Below are 12903 nucleotides of genomic sequence, written 5' to 3'. Positions count from 1 at the left end.
TAAATAGTGCAACTGGAGAGAATAAAATACATCTAGAAATGTTTCCAAACCCTTTTTGAGTGTTGGCATCAGACACTGCTTAATTGTAACAGCATTTGTACAAGCCCACCAGTGTATGTGATGTCTGCGTACTAACAGCTAGTTTTTTTTTAAAGAGTTTTTGCTTACTTCAATAGACCAGTATTTACAGAAGATGATTAAGTTATTTCATGTGCTACTGATGTGAAAAAGCAAAAGAAAAACTTTTGAAAGCCTATGAGACAGATTTCAGGAAAATGCTTCCAAATCACTAAAGCTATTGGAAAAATATCAATAAACTGTGGTTGTCCCTTTAAAAAAGTGCTACAGGGTAAGGCTCTACAATTGCCGAATTCTCCTCTCCGAATTTATTGTTAAAGGCTAATCTAACTTTATATTAGACAAAAATTAAGTCGTGACTGGCTTCCCCACCAGGGAACCATCTCTTTGGGCCCAAATTTGGCCAGTACAGATTTCTGACGCACTCACCAGAGGTGCGCCGCTTTGTAGAACTTCAAGGGCACCAAAATTCTTCAGGCCGAGTTTGGCCGCTCCCCAGCCTCTCCTCAATGGTGGCGTAGCATGGCAACTGGATTCGGGGGACGGAGCCAGGTCCCAGCGCTGAAAACAGTGCCGGGACCTCTGCACATGCGCGCTAGAGTGTATGCGCATGCGCAGTAGCTCCTCTGCAGGCTGTGTGGGAGGGGCCCGAAGCGCGCCACCCCTATCCCTAGCCGAATGGGCTCCCTCATCGGCGGCCCACTGCCTTCCCTTCACATAAAGGTAGAACTTCTATTTTTTATTTGTTATTGATTGATTGATTGATTCTTACTTTGGTCTTGGTGCATTAGGTGCAGGGTTTCTTCTATTTTTTATTTGTTAATTAATTGTTTATTACTTTTTGTGCTTTGTTTAGTGCTTTGTAAGTCTTGGTGCTAGGTGCAGGCCCTCTCAGCTTCCTTGTATTTTTTATTTGTTATTGAATGCTTATTTTTGTGCTTTGTTTAATGCTTGGTGCTTTAAATGTACTTACCTGCGCTGATTTCTTAACTCTCCGTAAGAGTTTTCTGTGCGGGCCACAAGTGGCCACATACGCTGGCCTAAGTTAGTTTGGAGCAACTATTAGCTGTCCAAACTGGCTTAAATGGCCAAAACAGGTGTAGGTGGCTGGTAACGCCCCCTTTTGAAAAAAAAATGAAACAAAAAAAAATCCTAACTAACACTTACACTGGCGCAAATTAAATGTGCAGAATTGCGATTTTTAAGATACTCCAAAAAAATCAAGGTGCTCCAAAAAAAACGGAGCAACTCCTGGCCAAATTTGGGCCCTTTGTTGGCCCACCAACACATTGCTTTCATTGGATCATCAGGGAATGCTGGGAACTGTGGCTGAGCATATGCTTTTGAAGCGATCAGCGTGTGTAACTGTGGTAACAGTTACTCAATCCAAAACTCAATTAGGGGATGGTGCAGTTTAAAAAAAGGCTGTGCATGAAAGGAGGTCGGTTGCCCATACATGAAACAGTACTGATGAATGTAAGAATAGATTGCTTTGCGTAATTGTGATTGGTCCCTGTTTCATGCACGTGCATTGGAAAGCAAGGAGAAAAAATACTCATATAAAGCCCATCACACTGCTGAAGTATCTCAAATCACTTCACACAGTGATGTGCAGTGATTGTTGTTAAATAGGAAAATAGCTGCCCATTTAAAATTTCTCAAAACCAAGTGACCACCCCTAAAACCAGATTATCCAGATCAAAGCAGACAGGTGGTCAACCTATTAAAAATATATATCTACACAACTATGCTCCTGGCAGGTGAGGCCAGTGGTTGGGAGCCTACTATTATAAAACTTTCTCTAGTGTCTGCTTTTCGAAGCCCCACATAATTGTTGTGTTCTGTTTTACACATGTTGCACAATCTCTGTATTTTCTATGAAACCTTTAAAACAAAATGTTTTTTAAAATAATTTTTTTTCCCATGCATATATAAGAATGAAAACATTCTAGGACTGGTTCTACACTATTTGTTTAACACTTCCTGTACATAGATGCTTTTTCACAGACCATATTTGACATTAATGTGTTTTTTTTCCTTCAAAGAATAGATTACCTTTGAATATAAGCAATCAAATATAATCCTTTCAGATTTTTTTTTGCTGAGAAAGCAAGATAAAAATGCAAGGCCCAGATTGAAGGACTCCATCAAGGTTGAAAAGATTAGGAGAGAAGGATTACACCATTAGATTAGAATACACAAAGTTTAAGTTTTGAAATCCTGTAGATTGTAGGAGGAGAAGACGAAGAAAGGTAAGAAGGTTCAAAGTTCGGAAGTGCCAGAAGAGAATGAGTTACAATAGGCGGAGGTAGAACGAGCTTTGACTTCAACATAGTGAGGAAGAGTCGGTAATGGTGAGGAAGTAATAACACAAGAGATCTGAGGGACAATCGAAGAAGAGCAGAGCAAAGGAGAACATTGGATGAAAAATTAAGGAGCCAAACTTGTTGGAGGAGAAAGGTAAATTTGAAAAGAATGGCCATAAGAATGAGCCACAGGAGATTGATAGGAAGAGAGAAGGGAAAAGGTTCTGATAACATGGAGATTTTGAGCATTATAAGGGGAGGTTTTAGCAGAGGATTCAAGCACGTTCCTTTACAGGCATGTACTCCAAACATCCATATTTTCGAATTTTCACTGCATTCAGGCGACCCAGTGTGCCCGGTCAGAGACCCAGGAAAATCTCCCTTATAATTACAATGAGAGTAGAGAGTCAGAGAGAGCAGAAACGCTTCTGGTAACTACCTCACAGCTCCTTAATTTCTGAGCTTATAGTTACAACAAGAACAGAGAATCGATCATTCATAAGAACACAAAAGCATAAGAAATAGGAGCAGGAATAGGCCATTTGGCCCCTAGAGCCTGCTCCGCCATTCAATAAGATCATGGCTGATATGATCTTAGCCTCAACTCCACTTCCCTGCTCACTCCCCATAACCCTTGACTCCCCTATAGTTCAAAAATCTGTCTATCTCCACCTTAATTATATTTAATGACTCAGCCTCCACAGCTCTCTGGGGTAGAGAATTTCAAAGATTCACAACCTTCTGAGTGAAGAAATTCCTCCTCATCTCCATTTTAAATGGGCGACCCCTTATTCAGAAACTATGCCCCCTAATTCTAGATTCCCCCATGAGGGGAAACATCCTCTCTGCATCCTGTCAGAATCTTATACGTTTTAATAAGATTACCTCTTATTCTTCTAAACTCCATTGAGTATAGGCCCAACCTGCTCAACCTTTCTTCACAAGACAACCCCTCACTTATTTATGTACAAGGACCCCCAGATCTCTCTGTACCATAATTTTGCAGTCTCCATTTAAATAATAATTAGCTTTTTTATTCTTCCTACCAAAGTGGATAACCTCACATTTTCCCACATTATACTCCATCTGCCATATTCTTGCCAACTCACTTAGCCTATCTTTTGCAGATTCTTTGTGTCCTCCTCACAACTTGCTTTCCCACCTATCTTTGTATCATCAGCAAACTTGGCTACAGTACACTCGGTTGCTATCCAAGTCATTAATTTAGATTGTAAATAGTTGAGGCCCCAGTAATGATCTGTGTGGCACCCCACTAGTTACAGTTTGCCAACCTAAAAATGACCCATTTATCCCAACTCTCTGTTTTCTATTAGTTAGCCAATTCCCTATCCATGCTAATATATTACCCCCAACCCCGTGAGCTCTTATCTTGTGCAGTAACCTTTTAAGTGGCACCTTGTCGAATGCCTTTTGGATATCCAAATACACCACATCCACTGGTTCCCCTTTATCCACCCTGCTCGTTACATCCTCAAAGAACTCTAACAAATTTGCTGACTCTGCTTGATTATATTATGATTTTCTAAATGTCCTGTTACTAATTCCTTAATAATGGATTCCAGCGTTTTCCCAATGACTGATGTTAGACTAACTGGTCTATAGTTTCCTGCTTTCTGTCTCACTTTTCTTGAATAGGGGCATTACATTTGCGGTTTTCCAATCCATTGAGACCTCTCCAGAATCCAGGGAATTTTGGTAGATTACAACCAATGCACTAACTCTGCAGCCATTTCTTTTAAGACCCTAGGATGCAAGCCATCAGGTCCAGGGAACTTGTCCGCCTTTAGTCCCATTATATTACCGAGTACTACGTCTTTAGTGATGGTAATTGTGCACCTCCCTCCCTATAGCCCCTTGATTATCCATTATTGGAATGTTTTTAGTGTCTTCTACTGTGAAGACCGATACAAAATATTTGTTCAAAGTCTCTGCCATTTCCCTGATCCCCATTATTAATTCCACATCCTCATCCTCTAAGGGACCAACGTTTACTTTAACTACTCTCTTCCTTTTTAATATACCTGTAGAAGCACTGTCTTTTTAATATTTCTTGCTTGTTTACTCTCATAATCTATCTTCTCCCTCTTTATTATTTTTTTCGTCGGCTTTTGCTGGTTCTAAAAATTTCCCAATCCTCTGGCTTACCACGAATCTTCGCAACATTGTATGCCTTTGTTTTCAATTTGATACCATCTTTAGCTTCCTTAGTTAGCCACGGATGGTTCATCCTTCTCATAGAGTCTTTCTTTCTAACTGGAATATATCTTTGCTGAGAGTTATGAAGTATCTCCTTAAATGTCTGCCACTGCTTATCCACCATCTTAGCCTTCAATCTATTTTCCCAGTCCACCTTTGCCAACATACCTTTGTAATTGCCTTTATTTAAGTTCAGGACACTAGTTAGAGACAATTCACTCTCAGCGTCTGCTCGAATGTATGTGTGTCTGTTCTGCTGCCAGCTTTAGAGATTCTGCAGTCTGCAGATGATAGGAGGGGTGCAGGAGGAAAGACCAGTTATCTGCTCTTGCAGCTGTTAGCTGTGAGAGAAGTCCTAATATTCCATTTGGACTTACGCTAGTTGTTACCAAGAACTTGAAGCTGTTTTATCGAATCCTACTGGGGATGAGTTAGATAAGTGCAGTGAGAAACTGCCTCCTCAATCAGAATATTACTGAAAGTCCCTGTATCAGTTTATGTTTGCTGTAATTTTGTACCATTACATCAAGCCTCTTTCTTTGTTGTAATTTTTATGCAATTATATGTAACCACCATCCCATCCCATAACTTTGAGCACTTTTATCAGGACTCCTTGCAACCTTTTTTCTGTTGAAAAGAGCCCCACTTTATCTCGTGTCTACCTGTAAATAAAAGCTCTCACCCTCATACCATCTTAGAAAATCTCTCCTGCAACATCTTAATGGTCGTGACATCTTTCCTAAAGTAAACTTCCCAACACTGAGCACAATATTCTAACTGAGGTACTTCTCTCACAAAGCACCTCGCTCTGCAGGCATCCTTTAAACAGAGAGCAGACTCCACACAATATTGGGCCCCCAGCTGAACGCTGAGCCAACCAGCATGATTTGTTTAGGTTTAGTAATATTTCTTTGCTTTTGTGCTCTTTATCCCTATTTATAACATTTATGATCCCAGATATTTGTTTTTACAAGTTTTATTAATTTGCTTTTTAGACTGTTTTTCTGATTGTTAGATTGTTAGATTGTTTTAAAGATTTGTTTTTCTGAACCCTTATGTGTCTCTGCTCCAATACTTCTTTCAATGTTTCCTATTTAGTTTATATATGTCCCATGTCCTTTCCAAATTATTCCAAAATGTATCAGCTTGCATTTCTCTCCATTAAATTTCATCTGACATCTATCTGACAAGTTTACTAACCTTTATCCCCCTAAACTCGCATATAGCCCTCTTCACAGATAATTGCACAGCTAACTATTTTTGTGTCATCTGCAAATTTTAATATTGAGGCTTCTATAGCTAAGTTCAGATCATTTTTATGTATTGAGAGGAGCAATATTCCTAGCACCGACCCCTGGGGGACACCATTATTTACATCGGTAAAGCCCAAAAAATATCCATTAACTACTACTCTCTGTAATCTGTTCTTTCACTTACTTTCCATCCATGCTGTCATCTCCCCTTTAATATGTGTGACTTAATTTTATCAACAAAGATCCTGCACCTTTTGAAAATCTTGTACTGGGTGTTTGCTTGCTGTTTATGCCTTGCCGCATTTCATGCCCATTCTTTAGCACTGCATTTTGCTAAAAAATGGGCATGCTTGGGCATTTTGAAAGTTGGTGAATAGTAGCCAGTAGTCAGGGAGGATTAAGGGGGGAGCAGATGGGATAGTCGCCTGGGGCCCAAGCCTAGAGTGGGGCCTATACAGGGTCGGATTAAGGGTAAGGGTAAACAGTATTGACATAAGTGATGTAGCAACAGAGCGAAGCCGCGAGGGCTCAGGCGCATGTTATTCTCGACTTGATGTAAACAGACTCTAGATGCCCTTTTTCTAGAGATGCATTCTATACATAAATCGGGGGCGAAAAAAAGGAAAGAGCACCAGCTATGCGAGGAGCAAGAGATGAGAAATAGCTCAACTGCTTAAACTAGATAATTTTTTCCAACTAAAAACTCAAGATCATGTAGATGAAGGCCAAGACAACGCTGTGCAGTCAACTTCAATAACAAAACCACTAATGGCACTGGACCCAGAGTTGGCCGAGTTGGAGCTCCGAGTCCAAAAAGTTGAAGATGAAAACCAACTGGTGCATACTGAGCTGAAAAAGGCGCAACTTACGAATGACACTGGGCTGTGGGGAGATAATATCTCAGAACACGTGCAAAGCCATTGGATTGCAAAAGGTAGTGAGGACTGCCGAAAGTGTAATAAAGACTTCCAAAACTCCAGCGTGATTCATGCCAAGGAACGGTGTCGCTGATACTGCTCGAAGTCCTTCTTCACACGTGTGCACCCGCTGACAGGGGAACGTGTGGAGCGAACGTGGCTGTTATTCACCTTCAAAAGGTCACGGCAGGAACAAGTAGCCACTTTACTCAGGGGTTTAATGACTGGAAACATGGAGATGACAGGATTTTATCTCACGAAAACAGCCACCAGCATAGAGAAGCCATGGTAGTAATGTGCACTCGACAAGCAGGCACCGGTTGTGTGGATGGTCATATTGTCTTCCAGTTTAATAATGAACGGCAGTACTGGAGTAAGTTGCTAGAGCGGGCTGTCTGTGTGATAACATTTCTCTGTGAACGAGGTCGTTCATTGCAAGGCAGAGACAAAATCGTTAGATCTCCAAGTAATGGTAATTATCTGGGTGTTGGAGGTTCTCGCAAACTATGATGCATTTCTTGCTAAACACATCAAGCGGTTCACCAACAAAGGCAAGGGGCATACTTCATACTTGTCTTCCACCACCTGTGAAGAACTGATTCGTCTGATGGGTGGCAAAGTACTTGAGATGATTATCCAGGAATTTAAATCAATGAAGTTCTACTCAATATCTGTTGATTAAATGCCAGGTGTCACACACTCAGATCAGCTGACATTTGTTGTCCCCTATGTTCTACCAACTGGTCCTGAGGAAAGGTTCCTAAAGTTCTTGCCGATAATTGGTCATACAGGACAAGAAATAGCAGAAATAATACTGGCCTTTCTGGATGAGAACAGGATCGACAAACAAAATTGTCGCGGACACTCTTATGATAATGCTTCAAATATGAATGGGAATTACATTGGTGTCCAAACTATCATGAAAGAGCAATGCCCATATGCGACGTTTATACCCTGCGCAGCACATTCACTCAACCTTGTGGGGAAAAACAGTGCCGAATGCAGCCCAGTAATTGTCAGATTTTTTGACATTGTTCAAAAGTTGTACACTTTTCTCTCTACATCGACGTATTGGTGGCAACTGCTTTATGATAAACTAAAGCCTTTAGGGCTGTCTGTCGTCAAACAGCTTTCTGCTACTTGATGGTCAGCAAGGTATGAGGCAGCGTCAGCCCTGCTCAAAGGTTACTCTCCCAGTGTTGGAATCCCTGGCAACTGACGTGATGCCGAAATAAAGCTCAGTTGATCCTTGATAAACTGGGTGAACTAGATTCAGCTATTCTCATTGTTATTTGGACCACAGTCTTGAAGCGCTTTCACGTGACCAATCTCTCGCTTCAAGAAACCGGCTTGAATCTGAACATCATGGTGTCCTTACGCGAGTCTTTTGTCGATTTTGTTAAGACCCAACAGACAGAGTTTGAGGACTTCTAAGACCTAGGGATTAAAGTGCGTGGCCACAACAAGTACAATTCAGCTCAGAGGCGCGTCTGGGTACGCAACCGTCGCTATGATGATGGAGATGCTGAAAACACTGCTGTCCTGAAGTGTTCCTTGTCATCATTGATCAATTAATCAGTACCTTGAAACACTGCCTTGAAGCATACAAGGAAATCAACTGTAAGTTTGGATTCCTGTCCAAGCTAGTCGCTCTCTCGACTCATGAGATCAAGCAAGCCACAGCAAATCTTGCCCGCTCCGACCCAAAGATCTGGAACCTATGATTGAAAGTGAATTCATCCAGTTTTCGAGCTTGATGGCATCCTCAACAGAGCATCAAAACTAAATTTGTGTCAAACAAACTAAGTCAGCAGAGCTGAGAATGTACCAATTCCTCCATACACACGTCCTCACCCAAACCTTTTCTAACATTGAAATAGCTCTTCGGATATATCTGTCGATGATGGTATCAAATTGCAGTGGTTAGCGGTCCATCTCGAAACTAAAACGCATCAAGGATGAGGTCAGGAAACGAATGGGACAAGATCGACTGAATAGTCTTTCAATCTTGAACATCGAGAGCGAGGCACTGAGAGGACGTGACTTCTCGGAAAATCATTGACGAGTTTAGCCGACAAAAATCTAGGAAAAGACCAATGTAATGTTATACTTGTAGTGCATCTGTGGAGAAAATGGAATGCAAATGACAAATGATGGTCTTCCAAAAAAATTGCGCTGTCTTGTTCTAAACTGTAGTCATTGTCGATTTAGTTTCAAGATGTAAGGATTTTTAAAAATTAAAGCCTTATTGTTTACTGTTTATACAGGATTTCATCAAGGTATCGGTTTGATAGTTTGGAAACATAATAAAATATTAAATGAGTGTCGTCATAGTATCAATGAGAACATAACCTGAGATGTAGACCTGACTTGACCTTGATCTGATGATTACTCAGTATAGTGCCCTGTGACTTAGCTCACTAATGTCATTTACTGCAGGATGTGAATGGTCGGGGTACTGCCCAGGGCCCGAGGCACCCTTAATCCTTCCCTGGCCAGAATGTTAGGTATTTTCCCTCGTTGATGCTCCACAAAGCTTACAATGAAGTGATGTCAAGATGTTTTGTAAAATGCTACAAAATGAAACAAAGTGTGATTACTTATCTTGGCAAACTTTTCAAGACCAGCAAAATTCTTCTTCACCTGCTCCCAGGAGGGATTATTTTTGATACATCCAACCGAGCTGTTGTTGTGCTACTGTTCAGAGGGGAATGTTACTGTGCTCCAAAAATGATTAACCTTCTCTCTAGTAGTGCCTGCAGCAGAACATCCAAAGTTGCATGCTGGAGTTGCATGAATTTAATATCCTGGTCTTCTTACAGCCATTTCTAGCCGTCAGTAGCAGACAGTACAGTTTTACAGATAGTGTGCCCTTTAATTGCACGTGCTGTCCACCGGGAGCACCATGACATTATGCACAGGAGCTGACCTCGTATGATAGTGTGAGGTCACCTCATAGCACTACAGGTGCATGGGGCGCCTAAAGAGCAGCACCAGCAAAGCATTCACCACTCATATACATTTCCCTTTGACTTTTTTCCCCTTCACCTTCCCTTTTCTCTTAGCTGCTGGAATGCAGGTGAGATGCCCAGGTTGGGGTTAGGTACATCCTTTTACAGAAGTGGGAAAAATGGCACGAAATCACTCTGTGGGGAATTTATACAGTTTGTAACCCTAAAACATTTTTTTTTTGTGTGGAAATCTTAGTCTAGCCTTCGGGGATTCGAGGAAACAACAACAGGTTTCTTAGATTATTTTTTAAGGTTGCTGTGATAATAAAATATTTTCAGAAGAACAAGGGAATTAAGTTCTTTTCTTGTATCCTGCTACTTGCATTTATAAGAACATAAGAAATAGGAGCAGGTGTAGGCCACCTGGCCCCTCGAGCCTGCTCCGCCATTTAATAAGAACATTGCTGATCTAATCATGGACTCAGCTCCATTTCCCTGCCCGCTCCCCATAACCCTTTATTCTCTTATCGGTCAAAAATCTGTCTATCTCCGCCTTAAATATATTCAATGACCCAGCCTCCTCAGCTCTCTGGGGCAGAGAATTCCATAGATTTACAACCCTCAGAGAGAGGAAATTCCTCATCATCTCAGTTTTAAATGGGTGGCCCCTTATTCTAAGACTTTGTCTCCTAGTTTTAGTTTCCCCTATGAGTGGAAATATCCTCTCTGCATCCCTCATTGTCATTTGTTTCGATAAGATCACCTCTCATTCTTTTGAACTGCAATGAGTATAGGCCCAACCCACTCAACCTATCTTCATAAGTCAACCCCCTCATCTCCTGAATCAACCTAATGAACCTTCTCTAAATAGCCTCCAATGCAAGTATATCCTTCCTTAAATACGGAGACCAAAACTGTACGCAGTACTCCAGGTTTGGCCTCACCAATACCCTGTACATTTGTAGCAGGATTTCTCTGCTTTTATACTCTATCCTCCTTGCAATAAAGGCCAACATTTCATTTGCCTTCCTGATTACTTGCATACTAACTTTTTGTGTTTCATGCACAAGTACCCCCAGGTCCCTCTGTACTGCAGCACTTTGCAATTTTTCCCCATTTAAATTATAATTTGCTTTTCTATTTTTTCTGCCAAAGTGGATAACCTCACATTTTCCCACATTATACTCCATCTGCCAAATTTTTTCCCACTCACTTAGCCTGTCTATATCCCTTTGCAGATGTTTTGTGTCCTCCTCACAACTTGCTTTCCCACCCATTTTTGTATCATCAGTAATTCCCACAAATCGAGCATTAATATAATTATTTTGTTTGTTTGATCATTTGAAGATTGACTGGAATCTGCATAAGTAATGATGATTGATTTACATATTGTCAGCACACTGTCTTTCTAGTATTCTTCCAACCATGGCAACTAACCGGAATATTTTTGACATTCCAGGCTCCCTCATACAGCTCCCTTCGGTGGAGAGAGGAAAGCTCGCCAAAGTTCGTTTAGGTTCCCTTTCTTTGAAGAAAGAAGGAGAAAGACAGTGTTTCTTATTCACAAAACATTTCTTAGTCTGCACAAGAAGTTCTGGAGGAAAACTGCATCTCTTGAAGGTGACAATCACTTCTCAGTAACTCTTAACGCATCCTGCAATGTCCCTCAAACCTACAGCCAGTGCATAAATAAATATTTAAAATGTTTAAAGAAACATTTATGCTATAATGCGGCTTTTTCAAAAACATACTTTGATATTAAAATATTTTTTCACATTCCTATTTTACCCTTTTAATGTTTTTCGAGACCTGAATAGGGGGAAGCAGTCGGAGTTATGCTTACCTCAAACATCATAACAAATTGGAAAGCTGTATTCCCCAGTTATATCGTGCTTAAATTTCATTTTTGAGATGCAAAGAACAAACTTTGGAGTGTGTGCGTGCGTGTGCGGCATGTGTGTCACTCGAGGGAGGGATCATGTCTGATGCACACCCTGCTGGTCATACTCCTTAGAATTGTCATTAATTAATATTGTTCCCCATTTTCACAGTGTTGAATAGTAGTCATAGGTGCAATTTCTGATCAGTGGCATTGGTTCTGCAGGCAGTTAAACGAGCAAGTGGGGAATAGAAAATCTGTCTCTTTGGTCTCTGCTAGTAACGTAAACAGCACTATTTATGCTTTGTGTTGCTCGCTGGCATCCTTTGCTCCTACACAATGTGTGAGACCTTTATTATAGATGCAAAGTCTATGTCAGTGCAATGCAGCCCCAGATTTTCCATGTTTCATGCACAAATCTTGTTCTGTGTTAACTGTGCCAATTGAAAATTTGGCAGCAGTATTGCACATGGGGAAAGAAACTCTTAAAGCTACACAGCTATATTTCAAAGGGGTATTTTAGAGTACAGTCAATGTTAAATAGACAAAGAATGTGAAAGAAGGCTTGCCAAGGAGATCAGCTGGCACCAGAACAAGCCTCACCATTATGCCACCAACCATATCTGCAAGTTCTGGCAGACCTACTTGGCAATGAATAAGAGGACCTACTTTAGAGCTGTGCCATCTTTGTAAGGAAATGGCGGCCAGCCTCCACCATAATGACAACACTGCCAGCAGCAGTCAAAGCGATGCCCTCTTTCAACTGTTAAGTCTCCAACTCCTTCCAAGCTAGTATCTTCTGCAGTATTTTCTGCCCAGAGATGTATCAAATCAGTCACTGACACATGGGGGGAAACTTGCGGTTTGGGCACTAAACGGGTGCAATATCAGTGATGCCCAATATGGCCGTCGGGAGTCTGAACCGCGTTCAGGTTCAGGCCGCATTAAGATTTTGGCGGTGAGCTCGGGGCACAAAACCTGTCCAAGGTGGAAAATCTGCCAACTGTAGTACACAGCAGGTCGAGTGCGGGGAGCAGATGCGAGAACGGACTGGCAGTAGACCAGAACATTTACCTTCTGATAAAAATCTTTTTAAAAAAAAAAACAAAAACGAACCTTTTCAGAGAGGCCGCCAGCGTTCCCTTTAAGAATCTTGGGTTAAGTCTCTCAACTCCTAGAGTAATAGCACCATGCATGCTCCACCCATTTCTGCTTGGAAGTTATAATTGGGAGTCCTACAACAGGCATAGGACCACGATTACATAACGAAATTGCCTCCTGCCTGGTTTGGGTGGGAGTACT

The 12903-nt window shown here is 41.3% G+C and overlaps 1 protein-coding gene across 1 annotated transcript in view; it reads left to right on the top strand.

Moving 5' to 3' along the window:
• The window catches only part of rasgrf2b (Ras protein-specific guanine nucleotide-releasing factor 2b), a 404619-nt gene that overhangs the window by 228380 nt on the left and 163336 nt on the right, over positions 1 to 12903 (top strand). Inside the window, exon 10 of the mRNA XM_070867471.1 lies at positions 11182 to 11342. Within this exon, the coding sequence (XP_070723572.1) occupies positions 11182 to 11342 (161 nt within the window). The remainder of the gene's footprint in view (positions 1 to 11181; positions 11343 to 12903) is intronic.

Source organism: Pristiophorus japonicus, chromosome 1 (assembly GCF_044704955.1).
Source record: "Pristiophorus japonicus isolate sPriJap1 chromosome 1, sPriJap1.hap1, whole genome shotgun sequence".
NCBI classification, from domain to species: domain Eukaryota; kingdom Metazoa; phylum Chordata; class Chondrichthyes; family Pristiophoridae; genus Pristiophorus; species Pristiophorus japonicus.
Note: the sequence above shows the minus strand (reverse complement) of the source record. Positions and strands in the feature narration are given on the sequence as shown.